This window comes from Elgaria multicarinata, chromosome 8 (genome assembly GCF_023053635.1).
Source record: "Elgaria multicarinata webbii isolate HBS135686 ecotype San Diego chromosome 8, rElgMul1.1.pri, whole genome shotgun sequence".
Lineage (NCBI taxonomy): Eukaryota > Metazoa > Chordata > Lepidosauria > Squamata > Anguidae > Elgaria > Elgaria multicarinata.
In genome coordinates this window covers 52,278,966-52,298,189 of record NC_086178.1, presented here as the reverse complement: position 1 = coordinate 52,298,189, position 19,224 = coordinate 52,278,966, and the positions used below count along the sequence as shown (strand labels likewise).

At 41.9% G+C, this 19,224-nt stretch overlaps 1 protein-coding gene across 11 annotated transcripts in view; it reads right to left on the bottom strand.

Annotated features, from left to right (window-relative positions):
- KIF1A (kinesin family member 1A) overlaps positions 1-19,224 on the bottom strand; it is a 117,951-nt gene that overhangs the window by 71,347 nt on the left and 27,380 nt on the right. For 7 of the 11 annotated variants that reach the window (XM_063132379.1, XM_063132381.1, XM_063132382.1 and 4 more), the window contains exons 3-13: positions 18,524-18,703; positions 16,923-16,988; positions 15,414-15,592; positions 14,199-14,310; positions 12,793-12,870; positions 12,157-12,222; positions 8,937-8,954; positions 8,289-8,364; positions 7,122-7,200; positions 4,758-4,900; positions 3,474-3,500 (exon numbers count right to left, since the gene is read on the bottom strand). In XM_063132379.1, coding sequence (XP_062988449.1) covers positions 3,474-3,500; positions 4,758-4,900; positions 7,122-7,200; positions 8,289-8,364; positions 8,937-8,954; positions 12,157-12,222; positions 12,793-12,870; positions 14,199-14,310; positions 15,414-15,592; positions 16,923-16,988; positions 18,524-18,703 — 1,024 coding nt within the window. The remainder of the gene's footprint in view (positions 1-3,473; positions 3,501-4,757; positions 4,901-7,121; positions 7,201-8,288; positions 8,365-8,936; positions 8,955-12,156; positions 12,223-12,792; positions 12,871-14,198; positions 14,311-15,413; positions 15,593-16,922; positions 16,989-18,523; positions 18,704-19,224) is intronic. The other 4 variants (XM_063132380.1, XM_063132388.1, XM_063132389.1 and 1 more) reach the window with 1 other exon arrangement.

Genomic DNA, 19,224 nt, shown 5'->3' with positions numbered 1-19,224 from the left:
GTATAAAACTGCAGTTTTGCAGCTTATTGTGGCTCCAGAGAGATGGGAGTAGACCTGGCATTATTAGGTGTGACTAGAACAAAGGGCAACTATGGCAGGCTGTGCCTCTTAGGAGGAGGCCAGCATAACTTGTTTAGAACATCCAATGTTCAAATGGCTCCACAGAGATGTCTCCATTGACTCCGTGCTCTTTATATATTAGTCTATGAGATAATTACTGTTCAACTGGTACCATGTTTACTCCACCCTATTAGTTTCAACATGACTTATTTTCTGGTGAAATGTTAAAATGGCTCAACCGTGCACATTTCTCTAGAGTCCAGCCCCTTTCCCACAGAACTCATTCCTCAAGATTATTTCATCCATTTCTTTCATGGATATTACTATGATAAAGACGCAGGTATCCTGCCATTTTCTTACACACGTTTTAAGTATGTAAAATAGAAACCAGGTGCCAAATAATGGCTGAATCATCAAAGCAGGGAACAGGTATCACAGTCTGTGATTAATCCTCTTATGTTCCCATTATTAGGAATGAAAGGATTGACTGGTGTTTAATACCCCAAAGATTTCCGTTATGCCACAATATGTATCTATCGCATCATTGCTTCTAATAACTACATTTAAAATCTGGACAGATTCATGGACAGTGCAAAAACCATGAAAGGGGCCCAAATATTAACAGTGTGAAATAGACTATCATTGTGGGTCTAATAGGAGGATTCAAATACAGCCAAATCAATAAGTATTAGCATCAGCATTTGTTGTCACTCATGGATACTGCATATTAACAACAGATTAGTTTTATGAGGTTCACGTACAAAATAAACACTCTTTCAAACAAAAGTTTAATGTTTTAGGATTGTGTTAGTATACGATTAATAAGCATAACAGCTTGAATTTAGAAACTGTGTTCAACTTCCAGGCTGTTGGCAAAATGGCCTATTTGAAAGTGTTATTTGAAAAATCAGAATTACAGGCACACCGTCTTTCCAATGTGGACCATTAGATGTTTGCCATTCGGTCAAAATACACAGAAAAAAGGGAAAGGTAGAAGGTTGGCTATTAGGAATTTTCCAAGGTATTTTCTATTTTGATTTGTATAGATTCGGTTAAGATGGCTGCTGTTGTAGTCTGGTGGTATAATAAACCTGTGCCTTGAAGATTCTGAGCTCTGAGACGTTAGCAAAAGCTGTGGAATTTCAGAGTCTCTGAAACCCAAACTCTGAGTGATCTTCCTCCCTGATGAAGGTCCCCTTCTAAATGTTACCTTTCCCTTCTTGCTTGGGCCAGCCAATGAAGTTTTTCTGCCTGACGTGAAGGACAAGATATTTCTTTCTCTTCCCACATTCTAAAATACAGAATCAATTTGATTGGCAATTGAATAGTGCTTCAACCCTAGCCCTGCTACTTCTTTCTTTCTTTGGAAGAAGAAGAAGAAGAAGAAGAAGAAGAAGAAGAAGAAGAAGAAGAAGAAGAAGAAGAAGAAGAAGAAGAAGAAGAGAAACAGACAGATAATGTCCAAGAAATGAATCTTTATAATGTCAACAAGGTCCAACATATATGAGATGCGTGAATTCAAGGTGAAGATCCTCAGAGTTTTAGAAGACATACATCTCCTTTTCTGGCTGCCTTCCTACACATTTTTTTTTAAAAAAATTGTAACAATGAATCCATTCCTCAGGTGCTCTTAGTAAGCCTTTTTGCAGCAACGGATAAGCCTTGACCTTGCAACACAGCTGTAAGGCCAGAAATTAGGGGCTCGGATGCTGTTCTTTCCTCTGCAGCTAAATTATTCAGCCTCTCTCCCTAGGCTTGGCTAGATGTCAGCACAACCTGACAACTAGGCATCTCTCGCCATTACAAAACCTTCCATTTCAAGACAGTCTTCTGAGAATCCCTTGAAGACCAAGAAGAGCTTTGTCTCTGCTTCCAGCATCACTCAAGCTCCAAACCTCTTGGAGCGTGGAAGGGCAGGACTTTAGCCCCAGAGTAAACTGAAGAATAAATATCAAATCACTGTTTCCTGGTATAGAGGGGTTTTTTTTGCGGGGCGGGGGAATATCAACTGTAGAAAGCCAGTGCTATGACAGGGGCTAAACTGTTAAATTAACAATGATGTTAGAAACCCAGGCAAGCATAAGGTGAATCATACTGATAACCACCCTGAGTCATGTGAAACTGGGCGAGATTTCAGTTCAATGCATCATATATCTAAAATATATTTAAAATATCTTTGATAAAGTAATGAAGTGTCTCCAGCAAATTAGAGGGGCAGGGGGAGAACTTCTGCAATCCAGAGGGGGTAAGGCAGGCCCAGTTGGGCTTTTGGTACATGGATGATGGCAACCTCCAAGCACTGGATCCATGAAAGCAAAGTATCCACGTCCTGGAAGACTCTGTTTGCCTGACTGTGCTTTAAATGGGTGCTTTAATCAGAGCGTAGGCTGAACTGCTCACAAACAAGGCACAGGCTGCAGGGCCTTCTAGCATGCCAGCAAAAGCCAGATCCTTTTGTCAATCCCCATCAGCAAATGGACGTTTCCAGCAGCAATCCTAACAGGTACAACCATCCAACCAACAGAAGGGTCAAACGGGTTGACTGGTAAAGTTTGCACCACCTGTGGCCTGAAGCAGATATTTTAGTGCTTCTGGGCAGGCTGTTTCCTCCTCCCCTCCCCAGCAGAATACATTAATTACACCCAGTCCCAGCACGAAGCAGCAACAGCATCAGCGAAAGCAGCAGGAAACACAGTTACAGCATAAGGAAAGGAAATCTCAAGAAGAAAACCCAGACAGAGTATTTTCAAGGAGAGAGAAATGTGGCAAGTTCCCCTGGATAATCAGATAATGAAAAACAAAGTCCAACTAAGATGAAGAGCTGTAGGGCCTCCAACAAAGGCAAAATGCTGGAACAATTCCAGATTACGTTTTTGTTTTTTGTTTTGGTCTGTGGGTGCATGTATCAATTAAGGCTCAGAAAACATCTCTTTATAGCATCCTCAGAAAGTGTAGGTGGTGTTGGGATGGATCCTCTCCATCGATGAAGAAGAAGGGAAGGGGCAGCCCTGGCAGTCTCACACCAGGGCATCTTCATGGGTGAAAGGCCATTTCTGTGAAAGGTTTTCTTCTTCTTCTAATATGAGTGCAAGACTCAACAAACCAACCTCTCATCACTGCTCTGTGCACCTTGACAGCAGCAGATGCAGCTGCAGTTCCTGTTTAACAATATGGTTGGATTAACTTTAATGCCCCTGCTTTGGTCCTCTTTGCATTTTTATGGAGATACAGGGGTTCAGCTCAGTATCTGGCCTGGGCAGCTATGAATGCAATAGTGTTCCCAACAGCCTAGCTGAACTGTCCATGGGCTACTGAGTCCATTTCTTATGCTGTACTTATGTTCCTTTGCTATGACTGACTCTGTCAGAAGAAGCAGTGAAGCACACAAAATACCAGCAATGGGGAATACACACATTTAGGTCCTCCTGGAACAGCATTGGCTAAGAGAGATAGGAGAAGGGTGGGGGGAAAAGACAAAGAAAACAAGAGTAGGTTCATCTTATAGGAATAAAGAAACAACATCTGAGGGCCTTTCCATGCATCCAGAAACCCTGGATATGATACCTAGTGCTTTCCTAGTACAAGTATATACCCGGTCTTCTCATAGTGCAGAACGGGAGTTGGACACTGTGAGGGGACACCCTTTCTGTCACTTTAAATGGAGGGATATGTTCACCTGCACTTCAAAAGATGCTCACACAACCATCTAGGAAATGTGGGAGGGGGGGAGGATTTATTTTTTTCTTTAAAAGTACTAACAAAATGATGGGACAGTGGGGAGGGAGCAGCTATGCTAGTTTCCAGGCAAGACACTGCCATTTTGATGTAAGGAACTATGGCATGATCCAAAAAGTACCACTTTCCCCATAGCACCCACGTTCACCATAGTGGCTCTGGGTGGGGTGGAACACGTCTCCCTAGCAGCAAAATATTGCTCTTTGAGTGCTGTGGGCAAATAAATCCCACCACCCAGGAGAAAGATGTTTGGATCCCCTGCAACAATTGCTCACTTTGTTTATCCAGTTCTATAACTGTCTGGAAAGGCCCTGAGATGCATGTCCTTCCATTCAAACAATTCCTCCCTTCTTCAGAGCTGGGGAAGGCCCACAGGAGCAAAATGTGGGGAGACCATTCTCCATGGCGAATGTTGGGAGAATTAAGATATTCATGTGATCCTATGACTGGGCCAATGAACAGTTCAATATTGACATGGAGATGTAGACAGAAATGCCTAGAAATGGACGTGTAAAAAGGGAAACAACAGGGAAAGAAAGGGTGGGGCAATGAGAGGGTTGAGGAACAGGGCTGCCTTAGGGTCATTTTCCGTATTACAGAGGCTCTTGCAGCTAACAACACAGTGAGCTCTTCATGTGAAGCAGCTCAACAGTTAGATCAGGTAATGATCACTGTGGGACTGCGAACCTTTTGTTTAAAAGTATGTGGTGGTGCGATAGAAAAATACATGGAGAACTAGTGTACATCCAGCAAATTTACCACATGAAACGACTTAAAGTACCCTTCATATGGTGGCTATGAAATATGAACTGGCCCTTAGTATGCCCTCCTTATGGTCAGTTTGTAGCAGACTAGGAGGGCAGTGAGACTATCAAGCAGAAAGGCGAACGATTCAAGGGAGTTGAGGAGGACAAAGTGCTGGCAAATCCAGCCCCTGTCCAATGTAGAGTAAATCAACATACTGTCAATGATGTCTCCCAGGCCCTGGGCATAGAGCAGGTCTCTCAGGCGAGCCACTTCATCCTTCAGTTCTCTGATCAGCTTGTTGTTAGGATCCTCATTAATGACAGCATTGCACCTGATCTGCTTAGCACGGTCAGCATACCTGTAGGAACGAGACGTGTTCTGGCTAAAGTGAAGGGTGCTGAAAATGCCATACAACAGGGGTCCCCAACTTTTTTGGGTTGCTGGGCACATTTGGAATGTTGAAAGAGTGTGGTGAGCACTCTCACAAAATAGCCGCTGCCACGAGGGGAGTTGTTCAATCCTAAAATGGGTGCCATGGTGGGTGTGGCTAGTCACAAAATTCTAATTTCCCCAATTGGTGAGACTAAAAGAAAAGTAACTAAACAGCAGTGGGTTGATACAAGTTGGGAGACTATGCATGTATAAACTTACACAGTGTTGCAAGCAAGGAATTCTAACTTTAAGAAAGATATTATGGCACCCTGGTTTCCAATTTATTTCCTATGTTGAAGCTCTTAAACCTTGATCAAACTCTAACCAAGTACAGTTGCCTATGTTTTTTCTGACTAATACACACACACACACACACACACAATAATACACACATTCCTTTTATATGTTGTATAAATTGTATTTTTACTTTTTCATTCAGTATTGAGCTCCTACTTAAGCTGTTTTACTGTAGATGTTCCACAAGCATATCGATTATAGACTAATAATTATAATTCATGAGTACCTTTGTTTCTTTAGTGATTTTGATTTACTATTATGTATGTTATTCTTTTTGTTGTCTTTATTTTATTTTTATTTTGAAAGATATAAAATTCCATGGAAAAACATAACTTGCCCAAGAACCTAAGTACAAGGGCACAAGTGGGATCTGAGCTCCAAAACATAAAGCCCCTCTTATGAACCTAAATGATGTTGGCACTGGAAGGCAGCACTTCACTTTGCAGCATGCCAGCTTCCCAGCTGAAACATTTTCTTTTTCAATTAAAAAAAATCTTAAGGAATAAAATCAAAATCAAAAGGGGCAGAGAACCTGGTGACGAGATGTCCACAGGCATCACATTAGGGACCTCAGCCATACAGAGTGACATGTAAAAGTAGAGATAGTGTGAGCCACCCTGGTCAGGCTTGATAAACTAAGCTTTCCCCCAAAACTCAGAAAATATTTCATCTCTGGTCCCGTTCCAAGCAAAATCAGAACCCATGGCACACCCAATCAATGATAACATCAAGGAGTATTATGAGATCCACTCTTTTTCACAACTTCTTCTCAAAACCCTCTCTTCCACCCATGACCTGCCTCTTTCTCCCCCTCCATTTAAAAGCGGAGCAGGAGAAGAACATTCAGGGATGTAATGCCTGCCACATATTTGAGGTGAGCATTATTAGTTGCCAATATTTGTATTCCCAAGCCAGGAAATACAAAACTTGATTACATTGCTAATATAGAAGAGAGATTTTGGAGGCCACTTGGATAGGGCAACATACTGGGACCTCTCCTGTTCACCTACTTTTAGACTAGATCTGGCCTCCTCAGAAATATCAATAAAATCTCAGAATCCAGCAGCCTGGATGGGGGAATGCTCACAAGTGACAGAGATCGTGACTCTCTGATGAAGTACGAAGCTGATGACAGCACAATGAAATCCCTCGAGAACAATACCACATACAGAGAAGTTGTGGGACCTCAAACTGTTCCACATCAGTTAACTGAAAGCAAACTGAGTGTTGTTCATAGGAAGGAGCTCAGAAACACCATCTTTAAAGAACTATGGGTGTAAGCTAGGCTTCAAGGAGGGCTGCATGGATAATTTCATAGAGTGGTATCCAATGTCAATTATGACTAACTTAAGTCTCATTAATTTCAATGGGTCTAATCAAAGCAGAACTAACATTGACTAATACCCATTGAGTTTAATTTACATTGCACCTGCAATGTGATTTTGGTCATGTGACAGTTTTTCCTACTTATTATATCTGTTCAATATATATAGGTATACCAGCATACTTTTCCAGACTGCTATTATTGTAAAACTATTGTAGATTAATCAAGTGATCAAATTGTTAATATAAGCCCAGGGCCTTATGCAGAAAACCCTTGAAATCGTTGCTGTATGAAACATGCAGTGGAATCCACATTTCCAAATGTAAATTATCTGGACTTCTAAAAATTCACTTTGTATTTCCTAAGTAACTCCATTGCTAAGAGAGCTCCAATTTATTCAGTATCCAAACATTCCCCCACTCACCCCAGAATATTTCTATAAATAAAGAATCATAGAAGGGAGACAAACTCAGTCTTTTCTCCCAGGTCTCATTTCAGAGTGTGAGAAATCTTGCATATCTCTTACCTTAAAGTGCTGAGGGTCTCATCATAGTTGATATCAGCAGGGCTGAGAGCAGCAACCATAGCTGTCCGAGAATTGCCACCTGCCCAGAGAACACATAATAACACTGGCTGGTAGAAAGATAAAGCTATAGACCACCTTCCTAGGCTGCCTCCATCTTCTTTTTAACATTGTTCCCAAGGCTGGCTCTCCCATGAAACAAGGTGAGGGTTTGCCTCAGGAAGCAGATGGGAGGGGCAGATCACACGCTCCTCATCCACCACCCAGAGGGCTGACCGGCACTGCCCCAACAAGCTGTGTTTCCATGGCTGGTTGTGGTTGCTGCTCGCCAGTAACACCCTCTGGGACACATGCCAGACCTAATGTCTAGCTCTGAGGAAAGACCCCTCAGAGTAAGGCATTGGGCAGCCACTCTGGAGAGCCAGTCACTTTCCTGCTGCAGCCAGCATGTCTCTCTTGGCCCAATGCCTTGCTCTGAGGATGGAACCCTCAGAGTGAGGTACTCATGGGTGAAATCACTCATTCTACCACCACTAAGGCAGTGGGAAAACATATACATACACACAACATGGAGATAGGGGGAGAATGAGGATTGTCCTACTTCAAATGGCACAACAACTTGCACCAGCTGTAACTCTTTCTATTATCTGTTCTTTCATTCTAGAGTTTACCGGATCATTTTGTTCATAAAATATAGGCAGCCAGTGAAAAACTCAATCCCACACCATCATCATAGTCCTATCGCTCACACAAACACCAGGAACATAGGAAGCTGCCTTATACTGAGTTAAACCATTGGTCCATCTAACCTAATATTGTTAACACTGACTGGCAGCAGATCTCCAAGGTTTGAGGCAGGAGTTTTTCCAGCCCTATCTGGAGATGCCAGGGATTGAACCTGGAGCCTTCTCGAGAAAGGTAGGGTTCAAGCATGCTCTATTAGTGGCTTGAACATATTGTTGCAATTAGATTTCAGACAACTCTGCTGTTTATAAGCGTGCTACCCACCCCTTCAATCAGAGGAGGAGTTTAAAATGGACACCATGAATGGCAGGGAGGCAGAAGAGTCGAAAGGGCCACTGGCTAGAAATTTGGTGAGAGTAAGGATAGAACATGGAGGATGACAACCAAAGTTGATTTTTATCCTTGACAACATGAAGACTTAAGTACCTAGATTTTCTCGAAGGAGCCAAGTAAGTACAGAGTCCCGGTATGGAATAAAGTCCGTCTTTTTCTTTTTCTTATTCTATGGGAAGGAGGGAACACAACAGTGGAACAGAAACTATTGATTCTGGAAATATATAGGTTCATGAAGGACAATTAACACATTAAATCAAGCCCCATCATACCCAGCATGACAAAAAACCTAGAGGTGATCTCTTTAATGACAAGTACCTCACTAAGAAACAGATATTTCATAATGTTGTAATTAACTTTCACACAATGAATACAGATCCATATAAAGGACCTTTGGAGAAAATACGACAACATGCTACCCATGGTGATGGCATGAGATTCCTGCTCTAAACTAGGCTGCTGGTGTAACAAGTGTAGTCAGTGTAGCCACTTTCCAGAGACAGGATGTGCCAAGTGACCTAAGATAAATATAGAACAGCCAGGAAACAAGCAAGTGTTTTCAGAATTGAGGGAAAGCTTGGCTTCTATTCAGTATGATTTCAATAGCAATAGAACCAGCTTGCCCGTATGACCTAGCTCATATGTATATTACATTTATAACTACATTTCCCCAAAAAACATCTTTCCAAATTAAACAACTATATCCAGCCCTATCACCACATCCTAAGCACAGGTATTTACCTTATTTGGTCCTGAATCCTGAAAATAAATCAGAGATATTAATTAGAATTTCATGATCATATATGACCAAAACAGATTTAAAGAAAAGAATGATTGGGTCTATGTACTGTCTTCCCACAACCCAGATATAAATCCACATCCCTAAACGAAGAGCATTTAGTCACAGTCCAGAGGCAATGTTTGGTTTGGCATATAGAGTGCCGAGGAGGGGTCTGATCTGATCTCCAGCCCTTCCTGGAGTAGATTTCAGACACCCAACAAGGAGGAAAGCATTTCCTAACTCAGTTGCCACAATTTCAAACCTCACCCCATAGAAGAAGCCAATGATGGCATAAAAATGCCCTTTCGCATGGCCAGATGCAGTCCTTGGTGGGTGTGGGTGGGCAGAACTTCAGCGTCTCTCTTGGGCAAACCATAAAACCTACAGGCCAGTGCTAAAGTAACTTGTCTCCTTATCTTAGCTGCAGGATTGCTAGCTGTGGTCCTGAAACATAGGCACTAGGATCAACTTCTCCAGTCTTGTCCAGGAATGTGAAGGTCCCCGGGTAGGGGGGGGAAGGGGAGACAGAAAAAAACAAGGGGGAAATGTTTCCCCCCTTTTTTTTTTCCTAAAAGCATTTTTTCCTGGAAAATTTGGAAAACTGAACAGTTGTGGATAATGAAATATTTTATTTTATAATGATGGATAAAATAGTTAAGACACAGTGTTTATATATTACTACCTAGACTTTACCAATGATTTCTTAAGACTATGTAATACAAAGACTTTTACAGAAAGTCTGGAGATGTAACATTTCTGGAAATAATGAAACTACAGGGATTTTTTTTAATCCTCTCTGTAAGATTGCCAGCAGTTATTTCTTCTGTCCCTTATTAAAATTAATGCTCTGATGTATCTCTTACTGATAGACATTTAGGGATGCTCGAAGTCATGATCAGTTTCCCAGCAGGACTAGACTCATCCTGTCATAATATAGATGAAAATGTACATTCGTGACAGTTTGGGTTTTATTCTATAGAGTTCTGGACTTGTTGTAGTTAGATGCTGTAGACAAATTAATGTAGTTCTATTCTAAAATCCACATGTGAAATAAATATTGCAGATTTTCCCAACACTACCACAAGATGCAACAGAATAGCATGTTGCCTATCCCACCTAGTTCCTTTTTTTAAAAAAAAAAATAACTTTTGGGTCTGTGGAACTCACAGTTATTAATAAAGTCCCCAAATTAAACCTCACTGCCAGGGAATGGTGCCTCAATAAAAAAACCTTTAACCGCTGCCACCAGAATAAACCTTCTCTACCAAAAAGAAAGCCAGTAGCCTGGTTCCTATGGCACAGTCATGGAACTGACACCACTAGAGACAACGTTTCAAAAAATAAGATGGAAGTTAATGGAAATTGTTCACAAAAGAGAATAAAATGTAATTCTTCAAATAATAATAAACATTCAGTAGCTTTTCCTTTAGACCAGATTTCCCTAAACTCCATCCCACAAACAGGAAAAGGTTTAGGAAGTTCCCTAAACTTCCTCACAAACAGGAACAGATGCTATACACCTGTCATCCTCTATCTCCAGTTCTTCCTGCTTCTTCTGGCTTCTAGGGTGATTTAGATATTTCAGGGACTGCATGCTGAAGTTCCCTCTGGGCAGACATAAAATAGGAACCTAAATATATATTATGTATGGTTTGCTCATAAAATTATCATGTTTGGTACATTACATTTAAAAGTATAGTTTATTCAGAAAATAATTACCAATTTACTGAGTTTACTTTTAAATGTTTTTATTTTTAAAGATAACTTTATGAGCAAGCCAAGTTATACATAAACTATTTTATTAACCTAGAGCAGCCTTCCCCAACTTGGTGCCCACCTCATGTTTTGGATTACAATTCCCAGCATTCTGAACCAGTAACCATGTGGCTGGGGTTGATGGGAACTGAAGTCCCAAACATGTGGAGAGTACCAGATTGGGGAAGGCTGTCCTAAAGCAGATCTGTAAAAAATGCTAAATATATCTGTAAAAAATGCTAAATATATTTTTCAATTTTCCCCAAAATTTCTGATGGCTTCAAAATTTCCAGAAATTTTACATCTCTATTCCTGACCATGCTCCTGATTTGGGTTGCACCAACTTACAGCCTTGCCTGTTGCCATGTTATCTGAGCTGTCACTTCCCTGTGGTGATGGAGGAAGCTGAAACCCTTTCCCTTGACATCTAGTCTTCCACAAAGGTACATCAATTTGTGTGAGTCTAAAGTGGCCTAGACTCTAAAGTGGTGCAACCCACGTACAGGTTTACTGCCTCATCAAGAACTAGGGCAATGTTTTGACTGGGCTAGAAGGCAAGTGGGGTGTGAGAAGAGAGAACTGGCCATTCATATTACATAACCAATCATATTTGCCTCTCCATTAGCTGTGTTCACTGGTGCTAGTATTATTCAACTTTCCCCAACATGGAGCCCTCCAGATATTTTGGGCTTCAACTCAGATCACCGCCAACCTGTTTGTTCAATGGTCTAGGAATCCTGGGAGTTGCAATCCAAACATCTGGAGGTCACCAGGTTGGTGAAGGCCACTTCATGTCAATGAAACAGCTATTTGGGGTATGATCTCATTATAGTGCCATCTTAAGAACCCATTCCTCCGCTGTGCTCTTAGGGAATGTGGCAGTGAATGGCAGCCAGACAAAGATCCAGTCCTGAAGTGTTCAGACCTTGCAGAGCTTAAGACATTTACATTTATTATGATTAAGAGAGGACCTGTTTTCAAAAAAAAATAACTTTTTATTAAGCGCAAAAATTAAATAAAGTTATCTGGCACTTTAAATGTTTTTGTCCTGTCTTTGTTTTGCTTTTTATAAAACATATTGGGTCATTAGACCTCATTTTAGGATTTCTCAAATGTTTTGGAAATCTCCTGTTTGAAATTAATAAAAAGTGAACTGCAAGAGCAATTTTCTGTTCCGCTGGCTGAAACACAGGGCATCCACCACACTGCATATTTGATTCACAGCACCCCCAAGATGTTTGAATGCTGGTTAGAAAGCAAATGCTTATCTGACATTTTTTCCAGAGTCCAAATGGTTCAGCAATCATTGTAGTGAGCACTTCAGAGGCTATATTGGAAGAAGGAAATTCTACACGGATCAGCTGTGGACAAACATTCCCATCCCATCCAACTCCCAATAAACCCCCATATCAATTGAAGCCTTACCATCTCAGCCAGAGCAGAAATCACCTTCCCCAGTGTGGTTAATGATTTATTGATGTTTGCTCCCTCCTGTGAGAAAGAAACAATTCCAGTTTGGAGCAACCAATTCCGACACAGATTTTGCACAAAATAATTTTAACTCAGCACAACAAACAGGGTTCAGAACTACTTTCTTGAGCAGCTGACATTTCTGTTAACTTCTAACACACACACACACACACACACAGAGTGATGGACAGCTTTGCCTATACTTTCTCAACACAGAATGAATGAGAGGAGCCAATATGGAGTGGCATTAAATAACTAACCAATATTTATTCATTATTAACATTTATATTCCACCTCATCTGCTAAAAAACCCATCAAGGCTGTGTACAATAATTGAAAACAATAAAAGGAAACAGCAAAATGAATACAACTGAAAAGGATAGAACAGCAGAGTTATTATGGACAGCAGAAAAAGACTTATTGAATAGTGATCATTACAGGGATACATTTGCACACTGATGTTGGTTGGCATGTATAGCTTTCTAAGAGATAATACTAGGCTATAGTGTCAGGGCTTGGAGTGCCCAATCCTGCATACAACAAAGACTCATGCATTAAGGTCTAATGCATTAATTTGATCCGTTCTCTTACCTTAAGTCTTGTGCCTTTTGCTCCAGTGGAATCAGCCCGTTCACTCCCTGCAAGATCCACCAAACTGATTTTGCTGACCTGAAATCAGAAAACAAATAAGAAACATATTACCCATTATATCAGTCCCCACATCTGGGGATTTATTTATTTTCTCTGCCTCTCAGACCTTATGAGATACATATTATCTCCAAGCACAGTTTTTCCCATTGTGAAAAGTGAGTGGGTGTTGACTATCTCAGCAATAACAGCCATATCTGGGATGGTTCCAGAATATAGTCTGAAGATACAGGATGCAGCCATCTTGCTGAACCTAAGCAGGTTTGGGTTTGATCAGTGCTTGATGATGATTGACTTAAGATGTATAGCAATGCACATTTTGGCAGCAGATACTTTGTTCAAGTAAACTTGTTGGGCTCATCCCCACTCTTGCAAAGAGGCACCTGGTTGGTCACTGTAGGAAGCAGGATGTTGAATTAACATCCTGTTCCCTACAGGGACCAGTCAGATTCCTGGCCGATGGCTGGTTGGCCACTGTGTGAACAGAGTGCTGGATTAGATGGACCTTTGGTCTGATCCAGTATTGCACTTCTTCTGCTCTTATGTTCTTAAGCCCACAAGCAGGGCTGGAAGGCAATAGCCCTCTCTTGCTGTTGTTCCCTAGCAACTGGTACCCAGTGCCACACTGCCTCTGAACATGGACTTTTTATATGAGCCAGCAGGGGTCTGCTTACGTTCTCGCACCTTCAGTGGATGTTCTTAGTATTGTCTGTAATAATCAATTTGTTATGGCAAAGGTGCTGACCGCACCAGATTGCACAAAGTTCTTCCTACCCATATTGTGCAGATTTCACTCCTGCACGAAACTCTCCTCAATGTAAGTCAAAGCCAAAACAAACAATCAAAAAGTTGCAAGGGCTAGTTTAGCTAATTAAAGAAGATGAAATAATATCAGGCTCATCTTCTAACCCTTGCCATCAAGCTGTCTTTCCCTCATTTCCTGTACAATGATGCCTTTTGCTCCTCATTCCATTGAGTCAGCCCATTTAGATAAAAAGACAGCTGAGGTCAGAAGCTTAGTCATGGATAAGCAGTAATAACAAGTGAGATGGTACCAGCCTATGCCCAGTGGAGGCTGGTGGCTCCGGTATCGGTGAGGCTGTGAATCCATTCTGAGTTTCAGTCAGAACCAGCCAGAACTCTAGCTATTCAAGGTGCCGAACCCTATCCTCAAAATAGATTCAGTATCTTGGACACTTCTTTAGAGTTCTGGCTTGGCTTCACTGAAACCCAGAATGGATTCACAGCTTCACTAGAATAGGAGCCACCAGCCTCCACTGGATATACCCCCTGCTCCTTCCTAGTGCTGCTGACAGGACTACTAGCTTTTGCTCCTCTTTCCTACTTACCTTCTCTGTGGTGATGTCAGTCTCTGCATCATGCCGTTTCTGGGTGAAGATAATATTGAAGACTGCATGTGAGCGGCTGCTGGTTTCATTCATATTGGTGGCAGCCACTGTCCTGTTGAGCAAGACCAGCAGTGAAGTGTTAATTCATTTCTATTTCTGCTCAGGCCTAGCAAAATTGCCCCAATGCTATCAGACAGCTTATCTGTAGGAACTCAAAACCCCTTACTCAAGAAGAAGCAAAGCTGAAAAGACAAGATTCCAGGCTGGCAACTGATGATCTAGATCAAACTTCTGCAATCTGGTGCCCTCCGGATGTGTTGGACTTTTAACTCCCAGCATTCTCAGCCAGCATGGGGATGGGAGGTTTAGTCCAACATGTCTGGAGGGCAGCAGGTTGGGGAAGGCTGATCGAGAGTTAACCATACCCTGCTGCTTACGCAATCCTTTAAAATCACCCAACACAAGAGGTCAGCAGCAGTAACTATTCATTGGCAGAGTGTATAAAACATTGGCAGACATTTTTAAATTCTCAAAATCCAAAATTTTAATTTTATGTTTTCCCTTGCAGAAGAATAAAGACAATGCCTAAGAGCTATCTGTGCTGTATCGCCAGTTCCACTGCTAGCAGAGAGCATTAGGCAATGCAGCTTTTGACGGAAAAACATCCTCCCCAAATATACTTTCAGTGTCACTCTGCCTGGGCAGCTAAGGAAAGGAGATGGCATACTCCATAGGGGAGTTCCTGTTGGCTTCTCAGACTAAAAACTAGAATGGAGGTCTAGATGGCAGCAATGGCAGGCAGGAATGGGAAAATACAGAAGTAGCAGAGGATGGGAGAAGTATTTGGACTCAAGCCCGATAGGCTCAGCATAGAGGGCTGAGTCCCTTAAGGTATCTAGTTATGGGGATTCTACTTGACCATTCCTTTAAGCCTGCCTCACACCCTGCCCTAGCCACACCCACTTTCTTGTCCCTTCTTGAAGCCACTCATTGCTATATACAACATAGCTGTTCCTGTCTTGAGAGTGTTGGGTTCTCTATCTGCTAGGGGTTTCCTTAGGCTAGCTGAATACCATCAAACTGCCCTCACGGGCAACCTCAGTTCCCCCATAAGTCCCCTTATCATGAAGAGGCTTTTTAGTGGGAGAGCTCTGAATAACAATGAGATCCAAAACTCCACAGAAATACTGGATAGTCCCTCTTGCAGTTTTTTACCTGGCTTTGTTCCCAGAGTCCATTAGATCCTGAATGTCATTATAGGATGTGACAGCTAGTTTCGAGAGATCTTCAACATACGGCCCAAGAAGTGGGTGCTCTCTCACCCTCAAGTTCCCTTTGTTCTTGGGATTGAGAAGGTCACGCACACGCTCACAGTATATTTCCATGTAGCTCACCTGTGAGACGTAACGCAGACTATTAGAATTCTGCATTTTTAAAAATGTGTTTGGACATCAGCAGCAGCACAGGATCTTGCTGCGAACCATCATTTCAAAATAAAACAAAAAAAACCTACTGACTTCAGATGAGATGCCTACAACATAGTATTTCCTAAGAGGGAGTTACCCCCACAAAGAAAGTCTGCAAACAAATCAAAGGACTTTAGCTACACAGTTAAGCATTTCCAGTTGCAATCCTATGCACATTTACCTGGCCATAAAGCCCACTGAACACAATGGGACTTATTTCCAAGTAAAAATGGGCAGGATAGCTCTCCCTGTCTTCTACTGATTGCCTAATTTTCCTCTAGATTACAGTTTCTGTGTCTATGACCCAATCCTTTAGTAGATAAATGTGCAATCCTTAAATGGGTTGGTTTTTTAAAACAACAACAACATGAAGACACCTGTGCACAGATTTAAAAAAAGAAATATCCATAGTAGCTGGCATTAAGAGAAACGTTGGGCTGGTTTCCACGATCAAAATAAGCCACTATGGCTTATTTTGTGTAGTCCAAGTTCATGATAAGCCCCACCTGGGCAGTGATTATGGAAGTTATGCACCTTATTAAAGCCATTGCGCCTTGTTTAAATTGTGGTGTATGCTGGATGCATGCTGAGCATGATTTCCATAATCATCACCTGGAAGTGGCTTTTTGCTTCACCTGAACCCAAGAAGCATGGCTTGTTGGAGGGGATAACAATCCTAGAAGAGCCTATGGGTTATTTAAGCCATGCTGGCTTATTTAAATCATGGTGCACACCAGGTGCATGCCAGGCACAATTTCCATAATCACCACCATAATTGGCTTGTCATGTCATCAGATCCCAGGTGGTTTGCATGATCCAGGCGGTTTGCATGATCTGGACATGATTGGAACAATTAAAAAAAGCCATTGCTGCTTAAATATACCACCATGGCTTATTTTGATTGTATGAACTAGATCCCTGTTCAAAAGTGAGGTGTTTTGTGAGCAGAGAGCACAAGGTAAGTAAAGTGAACATGCAGGAATTCTAAAAGGTTGTTAATGAAAGCTGACCGGGGCAGCTGCAACTCATTAAACTCTTATCTAAGTATTTAAGAAATATAGCCATCCTCTAAGGCAAATCTGAGGCCCGTACATGCTAGAAATTAGTAACACACTATTCCAGAGCTTCTTTTGGCTAACACGTTTTCCACTGGCTTTGCATTTCCAGAAGTAGATAATACTTCCATGCACGCTCAATGAGATCATCATAAAATTTCCAGGAAACTATGTAGACGATATGGCTAAGTATCAGTTTGTACCTCCACTGAATACGACATGTTGTCATTCGTTGTGTCATTGATTCGGGAGAAGAGATCCTCGCACAGCTACATAGCATGAGAAGGAAAGAGAAAGAGTTACATATATTTGTGACAATAGTACCATTGAGTTAGAATCCAGCCCAACAATCTGGCAGCTGCACAGATTTCTAAGGGTTGTTGAATGAGAGGATCTGTGTTTCCCTAATGGAGAAGATGGTGACTTGTGTGCCTGCTCACTTTGCTGTCCAGGCACTTGCTATGAATGAGCAACTTCAAAGCCCCTGCTGTATCTTCTTGTGGGCCATTATCTTTAAACTGGATGCTGTCAAATAGAAGACTGTCCTCTAATAGCCCTTCAAATAGAGGAATGTTCTTTGTAAAGAAGGACACATGGCAATCCTGCAAGTAATCCTTACAACAGCCCTACAAGATGAGTGCCACATACCATGCCAATGTGTGACAATAGTTGACAAGAGGAAGATGTTAATACTTTGTAACAGGCAATTAGAGCTACCGTTGCTGTTTTGGTACAGCCCTAGTTTTGTGTTCTGTGCTGACTGGTAGTACACATGGATTAGCAGTGACAGGAATGAGAGGTGCTTCTCTGAACATGTTGGCCACAGTTGACTGGCGCTGTGACAAAGAATTCCATGACATACAGAAGCACCTTAAGAGTACTCCAAGCCTGTAGATTCTCTAAGGGAGTAGCACATGACAGATGCCCTTAATTGTATTTAGTACTGCTGAACATATTTAAAAACATCTCTAAGTGGTTCACAAAAATACAATTTGGTAGAATCCAATGTTAGTCCTACTTAGAGTAGACCCACCAAAACCAAATGGACAATTTAGTCAGGACTAATTTATGTCCCATTCATTTCATTTCCATTACGGCACTTTCTGTTAGGAGCTAGCCACAATCTTCACTACACCCCTGCTCTTTCTGGGTATTTGGATCACTTTGAATAAATTCTCTATGCCTTTCTATCTTCTGGTGTTCATTCTATCTCACCTTTCACTAGGTGATGCTGCATCCCTTCTTTCGGCCCAGTAGCCATGATGGACTTCCTATGCTCACTCTCAGCTCCATCAGACAAGCGTTTTATTGCACACTCGTTACTGGGCACTCACAGATTTTCACGAGTCCCTCTCATGATGTTGTCCGCCTCCCACTGCTCCTAGCCATTTTTGTGCATGCCACAAAAAAACACCCCAGTAATTCCAACTTATTTTTAAAGATGGAAGTTGCCGCTATGTCCTGCTGTGTTCAGGAAAAGCAGCGTGACCAAAACAGCCCACTGAATGCTAGTTGCTTACTTCCTCATTACTTCCTCTTTCAAAAGAGGAAGTAATGAGAGAAAAATGCACGGGTGGATAAACGATGGTAAGCAAATGTGATTTTCCGCCATGTAATAATATTCATTCTCTCTCTCTCTTATTGTGTCTGTTTATCTCTCTCTGTTTGTTTCTTTGTTTGTCTATCTGTCTGTCTCTCTCTCTCCTTGTAACTCATCCCCAACTTTCACCCTCTCTTCCATCTCAAATATGCCTTTCCTGGGCCTGCTTGTTTCCTGCCAGCTGCATACCCTTGTCATGATTACCTGGGGGATTATGCCTTGCTGGTCCTTCTCCTGTCTGCCCATCATAGTGTATGACTTGCCCGCTCCAGTCTGGCCATAGGCAAAGATGCAGACGTTATAACCTTCAAAAGCGTGCTGCAGCATCTCCTCTCCGATGTCCCGGTACACTTGCTTCTGAGAGGCATAGTTGATGTCTTCAGGCTATCAAGAAAAAGAAAACAGGGATCAAGGTGAGGGAGACTGGAAATGAGTCAGAAGACAAGATACACCATTTCCCTTTTCCATAGTACTTCGTTTTATTGCAAGTTCACATCAGAGCATAGACTGATCAGAATAGTTTTTCCTCAGCTGCTACTTCTGTGTAACTTTTGGAGCAAAACACAGGGCTAAATCCAACATTGCGTCAGCAGACCTCACTTGCGCAATAGCTCTGGCCCTTGCTCTCCTGCCCCTGCAACTTCCCACCCACACCTATCCCAGATCTGCTCCAGAGAGTCCTCCAATCTTCTGGAGCAGATCTGGAGGGCATGCAGAGAGCTGCAGGGGAAAACCAGTGGTTTCTGTTCTGTTGTTGGGTAGGTGGATGGCATTGGATACAACAAACACTGTCCGTGTTTATATTGTTTGTAATCCACCCCAGAACATTTGTTTTGGGGCGGAATAAAATATAATTAATAAAGACAAAAATAAAGCAACTAATAGAGTATATTTCCATTCTGTGG